Here is a 24062-nt window from a genome sequence, read left to right as displayed (position 1 = left end):
ATAAGCCCTAGTAAATGGTACAAGGCCAGTAAATATTGTTTGTGGTTTGTGAGCTATAAATTGTTTAGTTTCTTTTCCAGCAGCCACCCCCCACCACCACCGATTTTTTGGCTTTTTTGTTAAGATACATATTTGCATAGAGTATCCACTCTTTTTGGCATACAGTTGATTTGGACAATCAAGATATGGACAGTTCCATCCCCACCCCCCAAACCCTTCTGTTGCCCCTTTTTGTAGCCAACCATCCTTCAACCCCAGCCACTGGCAGCTAATGGTCTGTTTTCTGTCCCCATAGTTTTGCCTTTTCCAAAATGTCGTATAAATAGAATCATACAAATTTGTCCTTTTAAGTCTGGCTTCTTTCACTTAGCATAATGCATTTGAGATTCATCCATGTGTTGTAAGTATTGCTAGTTTGTTCATTTTTATCACTGAGTAGTATTCCATTGAAAGCCTGTACAATAATTTATCTATTCACATTAGCTGAAGAACATTCCAGTTTTTGACAATTACAAATACAGCCATTATTAATGTTCATGTATGGGTTTTTGTAAGAATATAATTCTTCATTTCTTTTGGGAGTAGAACTGCTAACTCTTGTAGTATGTTTAAATTTATAAGGAACTGCCAAACTGTTTTTCAAAGTGTCTGTGCCACAGCATAGGGAATATAGTTAATAACATTGTAATAACTATGTGTGGTATCAGATGGGTTCTAGACTTGTCGGGACGATCACTTTGTAAGGTACATAAATGTCTAATCACTATGTTGTCCACCTAAAGCTAATGTAATATTGTATGTCAACTGTTATTGAAAAATGATTTTTTAAAATACATTTTTAAAAAACTGTTATTTATTTGTGTTTTTCCAGGACCCATAAGCTCCAAGTCAAGTATTTGTTTCAGTCTAGTTGTGGAGGGCGCAGCTCACAGTGGCCCATGTGGGGATCGAACTGGCAACCTTGTTGTTAAGGGCTCCGCACTCTAACCAACTGAGCTAACCAGATACATAATTTTTTAAAAAGGTGTCTTTACCATTTTTCATTTCCACAAAGAGTGTTCCAGGTCTTCCATATCCTCACCAGCATTATTTATTGAAAAGACAACAACTGGATTGCCTTTGCACCTTGTTGGAAAATCAATTGACAGTGTATGTGCAGGTCTAATTCTGGTTTCTGGCTCTCATTCCATTTATGTAGACACTGCTACCACACTGCCTTGATTACTGTAGCTTCATAGTAATTCTTCAGATCAGGTAGTGAGTTCTGTCTTCCTTCTTCCTCTTAAAAATTGCTTGGCTATTTTAATTTCTTTATCTTTTCACATAAATATTAGAATGAGCTTGTCAATCTACAAAAAAAAAAAAAAAAAAAACCCTGCAGAAAGCTTGATTTAGATTGAATCTATAATCAGTTGGGAGAGAATTGATACGTTAATAGTGTTGAATCTTCCAATCCATGAACATAGTACATGTCTCAATTTATTTAAGTTTTCTTTGATTTCTTTCATCAGCATTCTGTGCTTTAGAGATGTGCATAGGGGTTTTGCACACATTTGTTATATTTATACCTAAGAATTTTTATTTTGGTGCCATTATAGATGGTATTTTTTTTTATTTGGCATTGCCTTTTTATTTCCAATTTCCAGTGTTTGGTGTTACTATACAGAAGTACAATTGATTTTTGTATATTGATCATGTATCCTACAATCTCTGTTAATTCCTTATTAGTCCTAGTATCTCTTTTGTAGCTTTCTTGGGATTTTCTATGTAAATAATCATGTTGTCTATGAATAGAGATCATTTTATTTCTTCCCTTATCATCCATAGGCCTTTTATATATTTTTCTTGCTTTACTTCACTGGCTAGGACCTCCAAGAGGGGTGTTAAATAGAAGTGGTGAGAATAATCGTCCTTGCTTTGGAGGAAAAATATTCAGTCTTCTCACCATTAAGTATAGTGTTAGCTGTGGGTGTTTTGTAGATGCACATTGTCAGATTAAAAATGTTTACTGAGAGGTGTTTTTTGTTTGTTTGTTTGTTTGTTTTATGAGTGGGTATTGAATTTTGTCAAATGCCATTTCTGCATCTATTGAAAAAATTTAGCTGCATCCAACAAATTTAGTTATTTGTGTTTTCATTTTTCATTTAATTCACAGTATTTTCTAATTTTCCTTGTGATTTTCTCTTTGACCCATTTAGATATCTGTTATTTAATTTCCCAGTGTATGTGAATTTTCCAGATACCCGGTTAAATGTCAGAGCTCCCCTAAATTGTGGTATCCAGGCCAAAGTGGTTATTTCTATTTTATGGATGAGAATTAAAGAAGAGCTGGTGATTTGCCTATTTGTTCTCTAATCTAATCCCCTGACCTCCTGCCGTGTATTTCAGTGCACCAGTGCACCAACCATCACAAACTACATTTCCCAAGATGCCTTGAAAATTAGCTTTTAATTCGATTTTGCCAATAGGAGGCGCAGGCATGAAATTGGAGGGTGGGAGAAGAGAAACCAGAGTATTTCTCCCACTCTCTCTGCTTTGGGCAGGATCCCCAGCAAGAGCTGTGTTTCTTCTGCGGTCTGGATCCTCAGATCCCGTCTCTCCCTCAGTGTTCCTGCTGCGCTGCCCCGGTTCCTTAGCTCTATACCACCACCTCCTCTCCCTGTCCTTCCACCCTACACGTGGTCGTGGTTTCCTGTTGTACCTGACCTCTGGGTTGCCTCACATTCCATTTGCCCTTTCAACTCCTGCAACATTTTTATAACCAGTTTCTTCGATTATATTCCTGCTACTGAAATACCAGCATATCTGGACTCAGACTGATACAGTCCATGGGGGAGGGCAGCATGAACATCCTAACTCAAGTCTCCTGATTCAAATGTCGGTGTCTTCCCACAGCGCTCCTCTGGCTGGAAGTGAGCACCCGAGGAAACAGACCACCTTCTGGCCAACCAGGAGGGCAATGCTTTGATCTTAGTTGCACATTATTTTACAGGAATGTAAAAGAATGTTGTTTTTCATATATAATCAATTTTCTAGGAAAGTCATCTTATATTCATTGGCATCTTCTTTTTGCATTCATACAGTACATGATCATTTGAATCTTGCTCACCTCGCTCCTCACTCCTCCCAGGTGTTCTTTTTGGAACAGGTATGGGATAAGTCATGGAAAGCTGAAGTGACTTCCGGGAGACCCAGCAGAGCAGGCGATGAGAAACGAACGAAAACCAGGGCTGGGACTGGGAAGGCCTCCAGAGGAAGTGGTCATGCCAAAGAGAAGATGGGATGGCTTCACCCCAGGAGCAAACAGGGGTCATGGGCTCCAGTGGTGTCTGAGAGGGGTCAGAGGTCTTCTCCCAAGGCCACAAAGCTGGTAAATGGCAGAGGGGTGAGGAGAAAGTTTCCTGGCAGTTTCTAGAAGGGGTGCAGTTTGGAGTTGGAGCCACAGACAAGGGAAGAAAGCATGTGACGGAGCCACCAGCCCAGGACATCAGGGACAGCATTTTCTGGTCTCTGTCCTGACAGGGGCTTATGAGACAGCAATAAAAGCACAGCAAGCATCTGTCACAAAGAACCTTTAATGGTCTCCGATTTATGGTTCTTTTGTTCATTTGTCCTGTTGAATAAACTGTAATAACTTATCTGACATAATAAGGAATGCCACAGGTACAACAAATAAACCTGGTAGGTGGCCCAGGAATGAGAGTGTCACAAAATCATCACTGAACAGAAGGGTCCACAGACCTGGAGATGCAGTTCCAGCTACTTGTCACTCCCCATGCCCAGGACCCACACACGGTCACTGTGTCAGGCTGAGAGCTGGCTCCCGTGGATTAGGAAGAGGCAGCCACCCACCACCATGCCTGTGTCTGGACCTTAGCACTGAGCAGAGATTAAGACAGACAGTGCATCCTGTGCTTGTTCCCAAGTGCTCTGCTGATGTGCAATGCAGGCCTGACCACACCCCGAGTTTGTGAGGCTCCCGCCTCTCACATGACACCACCTTTCATACCCACCCCTCCTATGACCCTTGCAGTAATCCCTGTGAGGTGGGCAGAGTCTGGCACTAGCCCCGTCTTACACATGGAGAAACTGAGGTCAGTGGGTTCCCAGGGCCCTCAGCCTCACATCTTCATCTAGAATGCCCTGCGGGGCGAGGGTGGGGCAGGCAGGATTCTGTGCCAACAACAGGTCCAGGTCTCATCAAAGTGCCCACCCCTTCGTGAGCCCGGCTGAGGGGCCTGGGCAGAAGGCAGGCTGGCAGGGAGAGAATTCTGGAGATTGCAGGTGGGGGACCAGCCTCTCTTCCAGGCACTCTCCTGTGGCCCACGTGTTTGGTTGTCCACAAGTGTGGCCGTGGAATCCTATTAGAATTGCCGGAGGGCAACTTACTGCCTAAAAGGTCTCTGGACAGATCCTGCCCTCACAGACGGGACTTTTGTCATTAAGTCCTGCCTCAGTATTTCTTTGGTGAAACCTGAACTTCCATCTATCTGGTTGTAATATAAAGAGGAATCTGACTCTAGTTTCTCCTTCTCCCATCACACTGTTCCTTCTGTCATCCCATGGTCCTGGGCCAGGAGAGGTGAGGGTCATACTGGGGTGCAGACACAAGTTCTGGGGCGAGGGCTAGGCCTGTTTCCTTGCTCCACGGCCCCCACTCTTCACGGGCCAGTATCAGTGTCAAGACTCATCCTCACTGAGCACCAGGCCTCTGCCCAAATCAAATGTAGGCCACAGCTCCAGGGTGGGGGGCTAAAAAATCATCAGATGTGAGTGTGTGTGTTTGTAACAAAGATACTTTGTATTGGAATGCTAGAGCCATTCCAACATGAAAAGCAAGAGTGGAACATGTGCTTGCTGGTCTAAGATCAAACCTCAGAATGGTGGTTTGAAGAATTTTTTTCTTCAAAAGAAAGTTTGAAGGTAAAACCTCAATAGGCAAGATAGATAAAAGCAGAGTTGTCCTGGCGGAAGTGGGAATGTGGGGAGGGCTGGAGACCTAGCCTACGCCTCCACCCCCCTCTTCCCACCTTAGCAGCCCCTGACAGAACTCTGTGTCACACCAAGGGTTCCACAGCACCTGGTTTGAAAACCACTGTGTCAGCGTGTCTGCAGGTCATGGGTCCTGGGGGACCTGTGCTTTGACTTCCCTTTTGGAGTGGAGTTGGGAAAGAGCGATGAGGGGGAGTGATGCTCCTCCTTCAACAGGTCTCTCTTTGAAGCCACTGTGCAGCGATGCTGCAAGAGGGTATCGGAGGTGCTGATCCTGCCCCAGCAGGGAGGCCATCTCAGTCCTGGAGGGAGGACGAGGTGATGGAGCTGCCTGGATGAAGATGACAAAACACAGACCCCAGGCAGGCTTATACACGAGGGGTGGGGAGGAGTCTGTTTTGGTCCTTGTTGACTTTAAAAAGTATCAGAACAAGTATAGGCTTCTGTCCATGAAATCCTATAGGAACTCAAGATTGGGGCCTAATGCCTTCCTCTGGGACGAGCGGAGAATGTCCAGTCCTCAGTCACTGGCAGGAGGGAAGCTGCCTTTGTGGGCTAACGAAACTACCGGGGGATGGGTCAGCTGGGGCCCAAGTCTCAGCATGAGGCCTGGGTTCTCCCCAAGCCCAAATAGCTCCTAAGTGTCATTAGGAAGCATTGGCAGCTGCAGTTGATCCTGAAGGCTCCCCAATTGAAGGGGGCCTTGTACTTTGAAGGGCAGGCAATTTCTATCCCACCTCACCCTTCGGGTTCTCTGATGGAGCAATGATTCAGGGGCTGAGGGCTCTCCCTAACCTGGGGCCAGAGTCGAGGCTTCCTGGCCTCTGCGGGGCCTGAGATGGAGAATGTGGGTGACACCATGCCTGGGAGGCTCCAAGATGCTCCCCATCCCAGCCACTGACAAGATCCATATTTTGTCTCTGTCCTGGTCGCTGGGACCACTATCCATGGGCATGGCATGCCTACCTAGTGTCTCAATTTCCATCTCAGCTGGGTCACCAAAGCCTAACTGGATGCATCTCATTCTGGTTGACACCCACCTGCCTGAGAAGCAGGCAAGAAATGAGGACCTGTGGAAGGAGGGCTCAGCCCACGGCAAATTCCTGTGTGATCCTGGGCCACTCCCCCAAGGTGGCAGGGTCATGGCTTGTACAGCCATTTGCAATTTACAGGGCTGACTTTCATCTCAACTGACTTTCATCCGTCTGAGATTCACAAATCCTTGAATCAGGCAGGGAAGGGATTACTGTCCCATTTTACAGTCAGAGAAACAAGCCCAAGAGGTTGAGTGACTTGCTCAAAACCCTTCAGCTGGTTGGGGACAGTCAGGACTGGGAAGCATTGTGGACTTCCGGGCCAGTGTGCTTTTCGCTGCACCATATGGGAACCAGCTTGCCAGCGGCTCCCCCAATTGAACCAACACCCCAAGTGAGCCCACTCTCGCCTGCCTGGGCTCTGAGGCTGAGGAGGCACATAGAGTCCAGCGAAATAACCCAATCCTTAGCTTCTCGGACACTAAACTCTTCTCCTAGTTGGAATGTTGAGGAGTCTAGCTGTCCCTCTGCCTGGGGCTTTTCCCTCAGGACCGTACTGCTACTTACATGCCACCCTCCTGGCCCGCTGGGAAGTCCCAGTGTGGCGCTGCATGGTCAGCACAGGCCCCAAATGTGTGCACAGAAAGAACTGGCACTACGGGCTGGTGCCTGGGGCCATGGGGCTCCCCAACTCCCAGGGTCTCACATGACTCCAGATGGAGAGGGACCCTGCAGAGAAGGACTCAGTCAAGTTTGGGATCTGCAAGGGGAGTGGGGTCTGGAGCCAACTAGAAGCTTGGGAAGCTGATCTGGGCCTTTCTCTTAGGAAGAGGCCAGAGGACACGCTCGGACCTGTGCATTCCCTGGCCTACAGCACATGGCTATGCAGGAGGGGTAAGTGGGGCTAATCTTCAGCCTGTGCACCATTCACAAAGCTGTACTTTCTGCTGTGGGCTGAGTCCACCTGGAAGAGACACCGTTTCTAATTCACATCAAGGCACTATATGGGCTAGCAGCAGCCATGGATCCCTGAATGATGGCCCCGTTCCCCCCCCACCCATGACTTTCCCCTGACCTTGAGCTTCCTGAGAACAGGGGCTAGGACTGACCCATCTCTGTGACTCTGGTTATCAGCCAAATTCAAATGAACTTGACCTCTGCCCTTCTGCAGTCCTGCGCCCAAAGAATAAAAGGCTAGACGGGGATATGACGCTTTCTATAGCTGGAGAAATTTCAGGTAAACACTACGATAAACCCAAAAGTGTGAGAGAGCTATTAAGGGAGCGGAAGCTCAAGAAACCAGCCTGACAAGTCTTTCGTGTGCACAGGTTAGGGATGGGGGCCAGGGGGTTGCAGGGGAGTGATCATCCCAAATCCTACAGGGTCTTGTATGAACCCCAAAGGTTCCAGAGGAAGACAATGGAGACCGTATGCCTGTCGTGTGCGTTATTCCAGCATTTGATCAGCTTTACAGTTGCCTGATGAGGTGCAAACGGCCCAGCCAGTTCTAGCAGGGGTTGGACGCCCAAACACCTACAGCTAGGACCCCAGGGTAGCCAGGGGAGTGCAACTCTCCAGAGCTGACTTGGTTCGAACCTGGGGTCCCTTGGGTTGAGTCTTCGTGAGATTCAGAAGGGAAGGGCTGGGGTGCAGTGCCAAGCATGGGAACTGGGTACTCTCACCATGGAAAATGGGTGCCTAGTCCACCCCAGGAGGGGATGGACTGAAAAGTGTTGAAATTTAACTTGTGTAATAAAATTTTGTTGTCTCCGTTTCAGACAAGTATGAGATAGAGATACAGTGGTACCTCGGGTTTCGAACGTAATCTGTTCCGGAAGACCGTTCGAGTTCTGAAACGTTGGGAAACAGCCGACAGCTAGGCCTCAGGATCTTGCACTCAGCAGAAGCCGCGTGACGTGTTTGACTTTCGAGGCGTGTTCGAAAACCAAAGCATTTACTTCCAGGTGTATGGGGTTTGTAAACCAAAATGTTCGTCAACGGAGATGTTAGAAAACCAAGGTACTACTGTAGGAGGGAGCGGGAATTGAGGAGAGTCTCTTGTCCTACAAATCAATATATTTGCTTGTGCTTAAGGTAAACCTGAGGGGTCAGCATCCACAGGGGACTGTGACCTCCTGAGGCCCTATTACAAGCCTCCCCCACCCCAAGCCTCAGCAAATACAAGCTCTGTCCTTTTGTAATACTCAGGCCCCAGGGGCCAGCAGCTCATGTTAGCTCTGGCTGCCTCTTGATATCAGGCAACTCTCCAGAGACCCAAGAAGGGCCCTTCCCAGGCCTGGGGCTGGGGGTAGGCGCTCTCTGTAGCCCTGCCACCTCTGAGGTCCCATGAAGCGTTAATGTTTACAAACTCTTAGAGGCCCTTTGTGATCATCTGGTCAAACCCCTTGGTTTTCTAGGTGAAGAATTGAGGCTGAGAGAGGGAAAGGAACTTGCCCAAGGTCACACAGTAAGTGAACACCAAAGGCCATTCTAGAACGGACACCTTTGAACACTTTCTAGCTCATCGTCTGCCTGTCCTATTGCACTGGAAACACCCCAAGTCCCAATCATACCAACACCAGCCAACGGGTACTGGGTCCCCATGATGCTGGAAATTATTGGGGAGAGTCGTCAACTCCCCAAGGAAACAAAGGGCTTCTTGCTGCCCACCAGCCCCCTCCCTTTCAGGTGAGGGCATCCCGATGGACCCTGCCACCATCTAGGGAAGGACGCTCCCCTTAGACTGTGGGTACAGTGGCCTCAGGCACTCTCTCCCAGCCTGCAGGGCCAGCCCAGCCCAGCCCTGGAGAACTACAAGGGGAGGCAGGAGGATACCGGTGGCCCCAGCCCTCTTTGAACCTCTAGCCTTACTTCCCGTGGGATCACTGATTGCTCTTAAGTCCACAACAGAAGGGAATAGGGCAGATTCTCACCTTCCCACCCCTGCCCCCATCTCTCAGAGCCACCCTTCACGAAACCTCAGGAGCTTTGGCTCACTCTTAGGGGATTGGAACTTTCTGAAGACCCCTCCCTTCTCTTTCTCTCTCTCTCTCTGCATATTTACAGATAGGACACACGCATAAGGTACAAGGTAGCTAGGATGTTACATCTGACAATACTGAAATAGGCTTGAGCTAGTCCACAGTTTGCCTTACACTAGGTAACTGCTGGTAAGAAAGTCAGTCCCGTTGCTGTCTCCACTCCTGGGGTCTACTGTCAGACACAGGGGCAGGGACAGGGTGGAAAGGGAGAGGCATTTGGTGGGTCAGAACTGCAAAAAGGCGTTGGGAATCTAGCCCCCGTCCCGTCTGCCCAGCCAGCCGGAAGAAGGCGGCCTTCAGTGTGGTCATCCTGTAGCTGCCAGACTGTATTAACCACCTGGGACGGTGGACATCCTCTGACGCGTCTTGAGCCCTCATCCCCATCCCTCCAAGTCCTTCATGCCCCATCCTCCCTTCTCTGCTCCCCATCCCAAGTCAAATTCCAAGGCCAGAGCCATGGTGGCCTTTCTGGGGGTCAGGAGGAAAAGAGGGGAAGTGAGAGGTGACTGTGGTAGAGGGATGAAGGTCGTGCATGTGGCTCTGTTGGCATGGTGATGAGGCCCGTTCTGAGGCCAGAGGTTCATCACCATGACCTGGAAGACCACTGGGCCCCTGGTAGAAACTGGAAGAACAAAGGGGAGGGGGCACCAGAATAGGAAGAAGGCGAACAGGCAGCCCAGCGCCGGAGGCCCTGGCGCGGCCCAGGGGAGGGCCGGCCCCGTCTATCGGTCGTTGAGCTGAGGCGAGCCGGCGCCGTCTTCCTCCTCCTCCTTGTCGTCCTTCATGCCTTTCAGTCTCTGACGGGCAAAGTCCTCAAACACAATGTCATCGTCACTGGTGGGAAGACAAGGAAAACGGGGCGTGTTTGCAGGGCGGGGAGACTGGGCAGATCCAGAGGGGTCAGAGCGCTGGCCCAGCCGATGGGCCTCAGGCTGGCCTCCATTGCTGACCTTGGGCAGAAAGGCCTGCCAGGCTGGCACATCCGGATGCCCAGCAGTGACAGGAGGACTGGTCACATCTGGAGATACCAGAGGGAGGCATGAGTGTGCCTTTCATGCCACAGCACTGGCAAGTGACCCAGTTCTTGAGGAGTTGGGGGAGAGGGCGGTGGGCAGTGTGGCTGGGCTAAGGCCAGAGGAAGAACTTATTCCCACTGTGAGAGGCCACTTTCACAACATATTCTGAATCCCCCAAGAATAGGCCCAAGAAACCCCACCCACCCACCCACCCAAAGAACTACCCTCAAGAAGCATGCTTGTTTGTACACAGAAAGGAGTGGGCTTGGCTTACTGGAAGAGAACACCAACCGTGAAGACCCTTTCTCTAGGAAAATGTCAGCTCACATTCTACCCAGAGGGATCTGGGAGAGGAAAGGGTCTGGGGGGTAGTGGTGACAAATCTAAATAGGGAGGCAGAGGAAAGCTGGGGAAAGGAGGTGCCTGAGTGGGGTTTGAGGACTAAGGACTGCTTCCAAGAACAGTGAGTTCCCTTCTACCATGAAACATGTCCACTTAGCCCCACCCAAGCCCCCCGCCCCCCAGAATTCACCCAGCTGCATAGGGTGTCCTCATGGGGTGACTTGAGACCCCACATCCCAAATATCTCCTGGGGGACAAAGGAAGGGTAGATTTGGAGCTGGAGCGAGAAAGCTGTTTGGCCCTGGAGGTAGTTCATGATGTCGGCCCAGGTCCCCCACTCTGGCCACTGTCCAGTGATGCGATCACCTCTGACTGCAGGGAAATCTGCATTGGTCCTCAGGAGTCAGAAGCAATAAGATCCCTAGAACCTTCCCCAACCCCACAGCCTGATTCCACTGGTTGGTTGCAGGAAGGGCAGGAGAGCCCCTGCCCAGGGCCATGAACCAGCCCTGTTTGAGCTGAGCTGGCGCTGTGGATGGACGAACGAACTGACCGACGAACGTGCAAGGACGAGGGAGGAAGACAGACCCCACCAAGGCAGGAGGAAGAGGAACAGGCACGGAGGGTCCTTCAAGTCACATGCAGGCAAGCGGGTTGCTGAAGAGGCGAGCAGAGGCGGCTCTCAGCAGACGGGGTTAGACCAGCTGCTCCTCAGGGTTAATAAGCATATATGCAAATGACCCCGTTGCCCACCACCGCCCAAGGCCCGCCCCCCAGAAGTCTGCAGGCAGGGTTCCGCTTACTTTGTGTCAAGTTCTATGAGATTGGTATCTACTGGTGCCTCGTTCTCTGGAACTAAACACAGGGTGGGCGGGCGCCCGTTGGTTAGTGTTGAGTGGGCATGGAGCATAGGTCCCTGCCCCAAACAACCAAGTGAAGACGAGGAGGGCAAAGGAAGAAGGGAGTGGGGAAGGGAAGTTGGTCTCTGGCCTCAGAAATACCTCAAGTCATCCTAAAGGCAGGAATAAGGCACTAAGGAGGACCCCGCTGGCCCAGGAGAACAGAACACTTTCTGGATCCTGCTCCTTTTGGCCTGTCTTTGATTCACTTCTTGTATGCACGAGTTTCACTAACTCTAAAACAACCTTCTTTTTTTCTTTCACATTTTCACATCTCCCAACTTGGGGTATTTTTACAATCAATGGCACTGCATAGTTTAATTGTGGAAACATTTTTCTTTCTTTGAGGTACATACTATATATCTCTTTCAGCTGAAACAATCTGAGACTTAATTAAGTATGGAGACGGTGGGTCCAGGGGCCATCTTACTCTTGTAGCCTCTTCCCCTATACTTGGATGCAAGACAAGGGTTCCAAGCATGGCCAGTGGGTCCCCCACCCTCTACTCCCAACTTCCCCCCTCACCCTCGTGGAGAACAGAGTCAGACCTTTCTGTCTCCTGGGGGGTCAGATGCAAATAGGAATGTAGGCCTCACAAAAGATCCTGGGAAGCTGGGGAAGAGGGGTGACCCTAGACTTTAGGTTGTCCCAGAGGGAGGTGGGGTGAAGGGGAAACATGGTAGCTGGTAGAGAAGGGGGTCAGCTATCTGGAAACCCCCACCCCAGTGACCCAACGATCCTGCTCACCTTCCCGATGTGGGGGTTCCTCTTTGGGCTTGGGGTGCATTAGGGTGAAGGGCAGCTCCACAGCCACGTCACTGAAACAGAGACCCAGAACCGGTGAGCCGCAAGCCCAGGCTCGGGCTGTGAGACTCAATGCCCTGTCAGTTTGGGGATTGGGAAGGGTTTTATAGTCAGAGGAGGTAGCTCTCTGGGTTGAGAGGTAGGAAATCTGGTCTCAGGCCGGGGATCTGCCATTCTGTGAGCTTCAGTCTCTCTAGGAGTTGAACTAGGAGACCTCTTCTGGCTCCAAAAAGAAATGGAAACCTCCCCTTTTCCCAAGAAGGGTTTCTGGATTCCCACGAGCTGGGAGGAGGCGTGGGGGGTAGGGGGTAGGGCGGGGAAGGATGGCCCAGGTGTGTGTGCACCTCAGTCACTTGTGGCTCCAGAGGTGTCCAGGGACCCTGCCAACCTCAAATCACCACAGCCAGCCCAGCCTTCCCTGACACTGTACTTCCCAACTTCCTGGTTGGAACTACCCCCACCCGCACTGTCCCATCTCCCGGCATCTCCAAGAGGCTCCTATAAAAATGCTCAGGTGGCCCTAGCACCCCCCCATCTGGATGATGCCCTGACGAGGTTAGTTTAATCAAATTCAAGTTGGATGGGACCCAGGCCTCAGGGCTGTGGACACTGTGCACAGAGCCTTGAAGCCGTGTGGGGATGGAGGGTGAGGATGGTGAGTAATGGGGGGTGGGGGGGGACACCAGCCAGTGCTCCTGACAGGGCCTCCTCCCCCCTTTGGCCCTGATAACAAAAATAACAAGACACACGGCGCTGACTCTGTGCCAAGGACTATTCTAGAGTAACTCTAATCTTCACAACCATGCTATTATTATACTCAATGTACAGATTGGAAAACTGAGGCACAGGAGAAAAATATATCTTGCCCAAGGCCACACAGCTATTAATGGGAAATGACAGACAGGATTCCGACTCCATCATTCATGCCCTTAACCAATGGGTGATAAAAGCTCAGAACTGAGAAAGTGAGTCCTACCCACGCTCTGCTCTCCACTCTTACAAAAGCAGCCCTCGAAGCTCCTCCTCTTACCTTGGGGTGGTGTCACCCTAGGAGGCCCTGCCACCTATGAGTGCTGCCAGGTACATGCTCATCCTACTGAGCTTGCTGCTCAGGCCCAGTTGGGAGGGAGGACGGTACAGGGGAACAGAGTGGGCAGGGGCATGAGCTGTGCCACCAGAAAGGTCTATTCTGCCAGCCCCACCACTCACTGGGGGGCACTTGACATCCTCAAGTCTCACTGAGCTCATCTGGAAAATGGGGATAACAATGTCAACCTTCTAGAAACACTAGAACTTCCCAGAGATGGTGTAGGCAAAAGGCTTGGTTAAACTGTGAAGCTTGCGGCTGTCAGAATCGTTATCTTCCCTCAATGGGAACATAAACATTTCATAAGGCTGTTGAAACAACTTTTATTTTCTTTTTCGTACTTTGCATTTTGCTTCCAAAAGGGAATTACTTTCCCGAGGTCACCTGGAAGAGTGAGCTCTCAGAATGGAAGCTGCTGGAAGATTGAGTTTCCCCACCTTCACTGAAGCCATAAAAGATATGGGTGGAAGAATCTGGACCTTAACTTTCCAACTTAATCAAGGGCAGGGGTTGTGTCTGATTCCTCTCTGGGATCTCATCACCCAGCCCAAGCTGGGTACAAGTCTGGGTTCCAGAAATCTTTACTGAATTATACTGAACTGAATGGAATTGAATTAATTTCACCTTCCATGGACTAAGATTTTTCGGGACGAGTAACATTGCCATCTTGTGACAGGAGGAGGCAAAACCACTGCATGTGGGGTTCGTGCATTTTTGGAATGCATGTGGGTCCAGCTGGCAACATGGGGATCTCGTCCACAAAAGCAGATCTCTACAGGCCCTCTCCTTAGCAACACTCAGCCAGCAGTTCATTCTCATTAGTGTAGAAGTTTGAAAGCCATGAAGCCTGCATTTCTCCAAAACATGCTGCAATTCAAACTGATTGTGGCTCACTCCCCAGATCAGTGAAGCTGGTTTTGCTGTTTGCAAAGGTCCTGGTCACTTGAGTGGGATGCAAGGGAGGGCAGGGTGAGGTTTTTAAAGGGGGGAGACTGTGTCTCCCTGGACTCTTGGGAGAGGGTTCTCGTTCCGACACACGCCTGAGCCTGGCAATCAAAAGTGGCTGCCAAGACTCCTTCCAACCCAGCGCCCTGCTGTTCGGGAAGATGGGTTGATCAGGTCAAAGGGAGGGACTTTACCTGGATGCAAGATCTCCCAACAGGCTGGGTGGGTCATAGGAGGCGGGAGGAGTGGTCAGGAGAGAGTTCAGAGAGGAAGAAAACAGAAAGCATGTTCATTCACCACCCCTGCTGCCCGTCAGGGTAGAGAAGACCCTGGGACACACTCCCACCCCACCCCCCTGCACGGCTGGAACTTCTCATTCAGGAAGACACAGACATGGCATTAGCCCTGCCCGGGGCGTGGGGGGACTGAGATACAGGCCTGGCTCAGCCACACCCCCTGCCAAGCCTCACTGAGCCCCAGGATTTTCATCTGCAAAGGAGACCGTAAAACTAACCCCTGTGCTGCCTGCCCTGGGGAGGCCCATCTAAGGACAGAAGGAAGCCATTTAGGAGCCACTGAGGATTTCTCGAGGAAGAAGCTTTAAGCGGACTGTGGGTACTGCAAGAATCACAGGACATAAGACTTGGGATTTGCGTTTCTGAGATATCCCATAACATGTGGTCAGTATTACATGCTGCCACCTGCACGAGGCATTATTCTCATAACAAAGGGGATTTGATGTCTAATGCTGAGCTTTCAAATATCTTTGCAGAAACTGATCAATTAGAAAAGAAATCCCTGTGACAAATTAGACAATCCTAATTCCAGATTTATAACAGCATGTAGGGCCAATACACGGGGAAAAGTAGCTCTCTGTGAGCCTCCCGCCACCAGACTATGTTCCAGGGCAGGGAATATGTCTGGTCCACTTCCATGACAGCCCATGACCTGAGATTAGCGGAGAAGATTGCAGGAAATGTTTGGGGAGCTGTTCGGACCTCTGTTTCCCTATCTGTAAAATGGGAGAGTCAGAACATCCCCAATCCAGCTGTGGGATTCTTAGCCCCTTTAGCCATTTCCCCAGCAGATCAGCATGGACATGAATGGGGGTCAGTGCTGTACCCCAAGCTATGATTAGGGGCACAGAACCCCCTGGAAACCCCACAGCATAGGCTCTGAGGAAACCTCCCCCACCCATGTGCCCAGAGTGGTGGGGATAGGAAAGAGGGGGAGGAGGAGGAAGGAAAGACGGGAGGGGTAAGCGAGGGGCTGAAGGTCTCTGAAGCTGGAGAGGGGGAAGGGTAGAGAGGAGAAGAGAAGCAGGAAGGAAGAAGGGAAAGAACAGGAAGTCCTCAAGCTTGGTTCACTCTCAAGGTGATGCAGCTAAAGGTCCAGCCAACAGGCAGAACCGGGCAGCGGGCTGTGGGTGGTCGGGGGCACATCCCTCTGCACTTCGGGGTCCTGGGCTGGGCTAGAGCACTCACCCGCCCCGGGATACCACCAGCTTCACTTTCACTTTGTAGGAAACAATGATGCCCAGGATCTCTCTGTTTGCTCCTTCCCTCAACCTGCAAGACAATACAAGGCAGTCGGTTCAGGGAGCTCGCAGGAGGGATGGGACATGGCAGGCATGGGGTGCAGTAGCGGGCAGAGGCCACCCATCCGTCCCCCGAGCCCCTCAGCCATGAGCAAGCAGAGAGCAGAGTGTGAGAAAGGTAAGCTGTGCCCTGAGGGGGCGGGGACTCGGAGCCCTGGGTTCCATATCTATCTGTGCAGCCCTGGGAAGCCCCTCCTCCTGGGCCTGAGCCCCAGCAGCGCAGAGAGGGCCAGGCTCCTCCTACTTTCCAATGAATCCACTCTGCTTCCCTCATTGCTCAACAACCAGTGGGGCACAAAGGGCCAGACAGGGATTGGGGGATGGGGTGCAGTTGGTAGGGGAGGGTCGAGGGTAGCTGGGGAGGCTCTGCAGCAGGTGGTGCCTCAACCAGGTCTTGAAGACAGGATTTGAGCCAGGGTGGAAGAGGGCAAACGCTCGGAGGTGCGTGGCTAGCCTGTGCAGGGGGTGGTGAAAGAACATTCGGGCTGGAGCACAGGGTCCATGTTGGGAGTCCTGGGCTGGGGTGCTGAAGAGACAGGCCTACACCCCACCAAAGGACCAGACCTGAGTGGGTAGGGAAAAACAGGTTCCCATTCCCAGGTCTCAGACAGTCAGTGATGACCATGGGGAAGAAATGACCATATGTCCCTGGGATCCCTGCCTTTGGGGGGCACCCCCACATCTGCCCTGAACTCTCCAGCCTCCAGATTCATTCTCTCTTGGAACCCTTCCAGGAGCCAATCCCTCCCTCTGGCCTTACTATGCCCCAGGGACACGTCTCATCTGACTGAAGACACTAGGTTAGGAGCTGCTGCCTCTTGCAGGAAGCCTCTCTGGGTTGCCCTCCCCTAGGCAAGCCAGCAGATCCCTGCACTGACAAAGGGAGCTGGATCTAGGGGTCCATCTTATTCTCCAAGTCAGCCCTGGATAGCGGTGGGAGTAAAAGGACAGCTTCCCTGGCAGATCAAGCTCCTGAGGATGGGCTCTGGACAGCACCTGGGAAGAGGGTAACCCATGGCTTGTGCTGGCACTGGTGGGACCAAGGTGGGTGTGGATCCACTGGGGGCTGGGAGAGCATTCAAAAGCCCGGGACCAGGGAGAGTGGGTCCTCACAAAGTGCTAGAGGCCAGATTCGTGTCTTCATGCTTGAGCTTCCCGTCCAGGGCAAGGCCCCGCTTCTCTCGATTGTTGGCCAAGAAGGGGGTCAGCGTGTAGACCTTGCAGAATGTTGAGCTGGGTGCCACTGTGTCACTGGGAAGAGGGGAGACAAGTGTGGAAATGCCCCCATCCCCGCCTGAGCCAACCCCAACCTAGCCAGGACGTCTCAAAAACCACATAGTAACATTTGAAAACTGTTTTTAAGTGCAAAAATTCTGATTGCTATTACATGTAAATAAACACACACATACAGAAAAATTAATGAAAGGTAACTGCCCCTAAAAATTATTTGCAGGGCAAGGAGAAAAAAAAAAAAACAGTTGTGCTTTCTAATAGGAGCATCTACTTCCTTTAGGTAAGAAAAGATGTTTCACTCGATGTCTCTTCGCTTCCCTTAGCGGCTCACAAGTTTGGGACAAAGTTCCATGCTCGATCCTAGTAGCTCTCCTCAAACCTAGATTTTTAAAATAAAATAATTCTCTACTCTCCCACACAACCCCTTTTATCCAATGAGCTGGATTATTCCTTTATCAGACAAGAAAAGCTGTGCCCCTAGTGCCTTACCCTCTTTGCCTTGGCTGTCAGGAAGCTCAGAGCAAAGTACCTCTCTTCAATGTAGGTTTCTGGTGCAGTGTAATTATGACCTCAGCGCCCTTAGCGTCATTAGCTCTTATTTTGCCATTCTAATTTTTGCAGGTCTTTTCCTTGACTATAGCATGCATTTTCTTATACCTAAATCAAGTGGATGTTTTCTAAAGGGCTGTTGTGAGGGTCATGTACTATAAGTGGCAAGGAAGTGTGAGCGCAGCCCTCTGCCAGGTGGAGAAGAGCCATGAGGGCCAGTAACTCTTGTTCCCAGCCAATCCATGTGGGCAGGGCTGGGCTTGGGCTTGGGCTCACTTACTCAGCCTCTTCCATGGCCACGGGACACTTGTACTGGGCTGTGTTGAAAAGGCAAATGTCCGCATACTGGCGCACTGGGGAGGAAGGGGGAGACAGGTGGCATGAGAAAGGGGTGCAGCTCCCAGGCATTCCCAGCTCCCCCAACGTGGGAAAGTTCAGCCCTAGGCAATGGCCAGAGTCCACGGGGGGGGGGGGGGGGTCTTCCACAGGACACAGGCCCCATCTTCCACTTAAACAGCAGCCCAAACACACCCATTCCCTTCCATAACCAAAAATCTTTCCCTCAAGGATGGCTTTGCCCAGAGCCCAGGAAATCTAAGAGGTGGCAGCTTAAATAGTAAACTCATTATCTGGCCAATAGGCAGCCTGTGTTACCAGCCTCAAAAGCCTTACCCTTTGGCTTAGAGCAGGCCCTGGGCTTCCCCGTGGGTCACTAGTTATTTACAAGGCTGTTAACAAGCAGAGAGCCCTCAGCGACCCCCACCCTTCGGAGGATTCCCTGTTGCCCCACCCCCGCCCGGCTGGCCCTCTGCCCGTGTACCCGAGATCTTGATCTTCTTCACCGTCTTGTTGGTGTTGTTGGTGACGTGAACATTGACGCTGATGGGTTCTCCATGGTAATAGATCTGGGAGGCGTGAGAAGGGAGAAGGGGTGGGTGGGAGGAGACCAAAGCTCTAGAGAGGCAGAGGGAGAAGAGGCCTCCCACACATCTCCTGGGGTCCCCAGACCTCGGCCACTCTGACAAGGGCCACAAGTTCATAGCAACTTGCCACTCATGCTGGGCCACCAGGTATGTTAGACTTCGGTTCCTTTGTGGGACCTTGAAAGATACTTGAATTAGAAGGTGATATTCCTGGGCGTTAGGCCTGGCTTAGTCACCAGAAATGGTGCTAACAATAATAATAACGATGAGGAGGATGAGAGCGGTGTGTCCTTGGACAGGTGACCTAAGCCTCAGTTTTCCCCTCTGTACAATGCAGGAGTTGAGCTAGGTGATGTATCAAGTCCCTGCCAGCTCTGGCTGCCTGGAATGTTAGACACAGGAGATTCTAGAAGAAGCAGGAGAAAGGTGGGGAAGGGCTAACTGGCTCACTGAGGGAACCAGGCCTGAACCCTCACGGAAGGGCCTCCACTTGCATCTTGCCCCAAGAACGTGCCTTCAACTGTCTCCCGAGAGGGAAAAGGGGTGCACAAAGCTCAAGAGGGAACGAGGGTGAGGGAAGATGGCCAGGACCCAAGAGCCTTCAGGGCACCCTGACTTCTGAAGTCAGTTGTATGCCTCAGGCTCATGACCCCCTCTGCCACCCTTTTAAGTACCAAGAGGCTTCCCTGAATCCCCCAAGGGAAGCCTCGGGTCCCCTGAGTCCTGTGCTTCCAGGGCTGGGGGCAGAAGTGTCGACCCAAGGAGTCCCGAGGCCACGACAGAGCTGAGATCTGAGGTCCCAGCCCTGGTTGAGCAGCCCCCACCCCCTGCCAAGTCCAAGCCTCCTACCTCCTTATCCAGGGAGGCCTCTAGATGCAAGGGCTTGTCCGACATGAGGAACTGCCTGGTAGTCTCGGCTGTGGGCTGGGGGCCAGGCCTCTCCGGGGCATACTGAACCTTCCTGATAACCAGGCGCACAGAGTTCCTAGTGGAGATGGGCGGAATGAAAGATGACAAGAGTCACCGCTTCTAACCCCTTTCCTTGCAATCCTCACATCCCTCTCCTGCTCAAGGGACCGCCACGGCTCCCATGGCCTTTGAATCCAGTCCAAACTGCAGAGGTTGGTACGGAGGATTTGTCCCTGTCTGGCTCTTCTCCATTCGCTCCCTCTGTCCCCAGTCACCCCACTTCCTCACTATTACCCTTGATGGACTATCTGGTCCTATCTCTGAAGCTTCACTCGCATTGGGCCTCTGTAACTCCCTCTCCCTACGGCTTCTGTTCTTTGCTTCCTTCTTCAAGGCTTGGCTAAATGCCTCCTCTTCCAGGAAACCTTCCTGGATCCATCCACTTGGATCTTCTCCTGGTCTGAACATGTACAACACCAGAGCCGAACCACCCCATGGCAGCACTTCATGTGGGTCTGTCTTGGTAGCCAGCAGGAAGGTAAGAAAGGGGCTGTCTTCACTTCCTGTATCCCCTCATGCTACCTGATGGTGTAAGCCACTTGAGGACAGAAATTTTTGTCTCAATTGTTCACTGCTGTATTCTCCGCACTTGTGACAGTGCCTTCCATCTAACAAACGCCTGCTAAATATCTATTAAATAAAAATATGCAAAGTAGACAAAGGCCCCGTAATGAAATGGGGGCTTGGAGAGGTGACAGGTTCAGTTGGGGGAATGCAAGCCGATAAAGAGGAGAACCTCAGCGAGAGGATGGAGGCCCAGAGATGAGATGGGGCTCAACAAAGGTGACAGGGCTCAGGAAGGAAACAAGGACACGAGGGTTGTGAGGGCATGGGGACTCAGTGAGGCAGTCTCCATGACATCTGGGCATGCCGGCACCCCCATTTCTCAGATAAGCCTCCTCCATTCCCTGGAACCAGACGGCTAGGGTTGATTTAAAGTCCTAGCTCTCCTCTTACTAACTGTATGACACAGTAAATTAACCTCTGTATCTCACTTCTTCACCTGAAAAACATCAACAGTAGCAGGACCAACCTCTTAGGGTAGCTACGAGGCTTAAATTAGTTCATACATGTCTATCACTTTGAATAGTGTACAGCACTTAATAAGTTCTTGATAAATGATATTTGCTGTATCATTATTCTGGTACGGACTTAAAATGTCCCGTTGGTGTTGGTGGTGAGGGTGTTGGCTCTGTGTCGCTTCTCTTCCTTGCTCTAGTCAGGCTCCACCCCCACAACCCACAACCCCTTCTTTTCCCCTGGTCTCGTGCCTTGAGATGAAAAGGGGGACAGAGAAGCAAGGGTGAAGGGTTCCATCTCTCCCCATACATGAGCTGCTCAGGCTGGCAATAGAGATGCCTGCAATACACCCTGTGGCCTCCAGGTGGCAAACTCAGCGCACACCATGAGAGGTTGCAGTGCCTGCAGCCAGCCTCCGGTAGGAACTGTCCCAGGCAGGGTGCATCCGAGTTGAATGCTGACGCGGACGTGAGAGTGGGGCTAGGCAGTCCACCCCACAAGTCCGGGCCAGTGTTCTGGGCTGCCAGCCTGGGCTCTGTCTGCCCAAGGCAGTGCCTCTCAGGAGAACGCTGCCCCTCTCTGAGACATGAGCTGACCTCCCCCTCTCTCTCCCCTGGGTGGGTTTACTTTCTCCACTTCCCTCTCTTGCTTAGAAGCCTCCCCTGACACTCCCACCACCACCTGCTGCTGACTGCCTTCAAGGAGAACTGGGAAATAGGGGTCTAGGATGGCCTGGAAAGAATTGCTCACTGTTTAAAACAATATGAATTTTGGGCTTTTCCGAAAACAAAGTAAAAAGATACGCAGTCTGGAGGGGACAAGACTAAAAGCAGGGAGATACGGGAAGCAGGTATAGTGGTAAAGGAAAAAATGCTGCAGCTTGAGCCAGGGCAATTGAGGCACCTCCCCCAGGAAGCCCTCCATGACCTGACAGCCTTGCAGAGTGCCCTTCTCACAGCTTCCAAGGCTGGAATGTGTGGCCCCTCCTTGAACACTTCCAGGTATTGTTACATCTCTTCTTCTGACTCTGCCCAGCCTGCCTCCCTCCATCTGTCAGCAGCTAGCCCACACCCGGCCAGAAGCTGTGTCCTTCTCACCGTTTGTGGATCTTCTCCTCCAGGTTCTCCGCACAGAAGGCTTTGACTTCATAGTCCACACCACAGGCCTGTGGGGAAGAGGTCACTGCCCACAGGGCCTTGGAATGGGCAGGGTCTGGAGAGCACAGCCAGCCACCCTCTCATTTTACAAACAAGGATGCTGGATGGGGACCCCAAGCTCACACAGCCCGGCAGCCCCTCGGTCTTACTCAGGAGCCCTGTGCTCAGCACCAGGGCCGTGCCACCTCCTTCTGCAGCTGCCTCCCCATCTGACCTCCCCCCAGAGCTGCTCCCCAGCTTCCCCAACACTGGGCATCCCAAACCACCCTAACTGGATTCCACTCCCTGGACTCCTGCCTCATCTGAGTGGCCACCCTCACCAAGGCAGCTGCCCAGACACAACAACCGGCGCCTCAGGAGCCCTGTCTGGGAGCACGTCCTGTGTGCAGACTCTGCACTGGGTGAGTTGCTTCAGGGTCTCACTGCACCCTCCCAACCACACAAGGAGGCACATCTTATTATCTCCATTTCGCAGATGAGAAAACGGGCTCAGAGACCTGGGGCCTGTGACACTAGTGATGTCACTTCTCTCTGAGCCTCAGTTTCCCCACCTATGAAATGACTGCCCCTCCATATAACGTGTGAGGCCAGGTGGTCGTCCCGAGAACATTTTGGTCTTGCTGCAGCCAACGCCAAGGTCAGTCAGAGTGAGTCGGGAGAGACTCTGCCACATAACTGAATGTGGAGTGAGGAGGACACCGTAACTGTCTGAGAAGAGACTGTTTATCTGGGGCGGGTATCAGACTGGCCTAGACACAAGGAGGCTTCTACAGGGAGGGTTCTGGCACCTCCCAGAGAGAAAGCCGGGGGCCTGGGGACACAAGTGTCCTGCACCAAGAGAGATACTCGCTGTGGGCTGACCTACCTTCCCTGTGTCCTCAGGCCCCGGCTGCAATGTCACAGAGCATGGAAGGTTCGGAGGGATCTGTTACAAGGACACACAGAATAAGCCTCCTGTCACATTCCCCACAAACCACCCCATGTCTCCCACCCCCACCATCCCTCACACATTCATCACACCAGGGGCCCCTAAGGACAAGCGTGTCTCTTCCATCAGGACCAGGCCAAGCCACGCCCCACACGGGGCCAGAGGCCCCTCCAGAAAAGCCAAGGACTTCAATGTTTTTCTTTCTCTAAAAGGATTAGCTTAGCCCAATTCTCACAGAACAACAGTTGAAAAAGATCTTTCCATGTTTATTGTTGTGGACGGAATAATGCCCCCCCGCCCCCGCCAAATCACCAAAGCGTGTGATGTGACTAAGCTACCTTACACAGCAAAAGGGACTTTATCTGTGTGATTAAGGATTTTGAAGTGGGAAGATTATCCTGGATGATCCAGGAGGGCTGGATAGAATCACAAGGGGTCCTAACAATGAAAGCAGGAAGCAGAAAAGTCAAGTGTCAGACTGATGGGATGTGAGAAAGACTCATGGGCCATTGCTGGCTTTGAAGAGGGGTTTGGGGGGTAGACCACAAGCCAAGGAATGTGAGCAGTCTCCAGAGCCTGGAATAGGCAAGGAAACAGATTCTCTCCTAGAGCCTCCAGAAAGAACGCAGCCCTGCTGACACTTTGATTTTAACCTGGTGAGACCCGCTTTTTACTTTTAAACACCAGAACTGTAACATAAGAAACTTGTGTTTTAATTGGCGGGTTTAATTGCCACCAGGTTTGTGGTGGTCTGTTACAACAGCCACAGGAAACCTGTACATCCCCAATGGACAGGATAATCCATACCCTCTCCCCATCTCTAACCCTCCCAGAGAACAAGGGGATTTCACTGAATCACAGATTCAGGGTCTGAGAAATAGGACATTTGAAAACCTAGAATCTTGGAGTCTCAGAATGGAAAGGGGACAGAGCAGAGAAATCTACTATTTGCTATCCCGTGTTTGTGAGCTAGGCTGAAGCCGGGCAAGTGGATAGCCAGTCTGAGGAAGGAGGCAGCCTTGTAGTGACCCCACGGTGAGAAAGGTTTCCTTCTTTCTCTGCAGCCCTCTAGACCTTCCTTTCTCCCACCAAGGACCTGGACTCAGGAGGGTCCGAGGAGTAGCCCAGAGGTAAGAGTGATGCCCCCGGCAGAGGCCAGAGAAGGGACACTCGCCAGGCAGTGTAAGTGACAGTACCCCAGGTCCCAGGGTACACTGGGAAACTGGGTAACGTTTAGCTGCTGCCCCAGCTGCCCCAGGTGCCTGCCCAGCGGGCTTCCCACGGGTGGTACTGGCAGTTCTGACCTCAAAGGTGAAAGGGTAGGCGTGCTCGCCCAGCTTCTTGATGAGGCGCTCCTGCAGCCGTGTCAGGGGCTTCTTATCCTCGGGGGCCGGTGGGAAGGACTGCACATTGGCCACAAACAGGTCCTTGCGAAAGGTCAGGCCCAGGACATCCAAGTCCTCCCGGCCATAGCGGAACGCGCAGGTCAGTGTCACATAGACTGTGGGAGCAGTGGGCACTGAGGG

The 24062-nt window shown here is 51.5% G+C and overlaps 1 protein-coding gene across 7 annotated transcripts in view; it reads right to left on the bottom strand.

Moving 5' to 3' along the window:
• Positions 1-3557: 3557 nt before the first annotated feature.
• Positions 3558-24062, bottom strand: part of ARRB1 (arrestin beta 1) — a 71488-nt gene continuing 50983 nt past the window's right edge. For 4 of the 7 annotated variants that reach the window (XM_019726469.3, XM_074335760.2, XM_019726466.3 and 1 more), the window contains exons 5-16: positions 23841-24037; positions 22474-22533; positions 21549-21616; positions 19312-19447; positions 18360-18444; positions 17820-17892; positions 16871-17008; positions 15645-15728; positions 14355-14378; positions 12072-12142; positions 11229-11280; positions 9575-9901 (exon numbers count right to left, since the gene is read on the bottom strand). In XM_019726469.3, the coding sequence (XP_019582028.1) occupies positions 9790-9901; positions 11229-11280; positions 12072-12142; positions 14355-14378; positions 15645-15728; positions 16871-17008; positions 17820-17892; positions 18360-18444; positions 19312-19447; positions 21549-21616; positions 22474-22533; positions 23841-24037 (1100 nt within the window). In that variant the 3' untranslated portion in view covers positions 9575-9789. Of the gene's footprint in view, positions 9902-11228; positions 11281-12071; positions 12143-14354; positions 14379-15644; positions 15729-16870; positions 17009-17819; positions 17893-18359; positions 18445-19311; positions 19448-21548; positions 21617-22473; positions 22534-23840; positions 24038-24062 lie in introns of all 7 variants that reach the window. The other 3 variants (XM_019726468.3, XM_074335761.2, XM_019726467.3) reach the window with 3 other exon arrangements.

This window comes from Rhinolophus sinicus, chromosome 14, assembly GCF_057876585.1.
Source record: "Rhinolophus sinicus isolate RSI-liver-muscle chromosome 14, RSI-T2T, whole genome shotgun sequence".
Classification (NCBI taxonomy): Eukaryota; Metazoa; Chordata; class Mammalia; order Chiroptera; family Rhinolophidae; genus Rhinolophus; species Rhinolophus sinicus.
The sequence above is the reverse complement of the archived record's forward strand: the minus strand, read 5'-3'. Positions and strand labels throughout refer to the sequence as shown.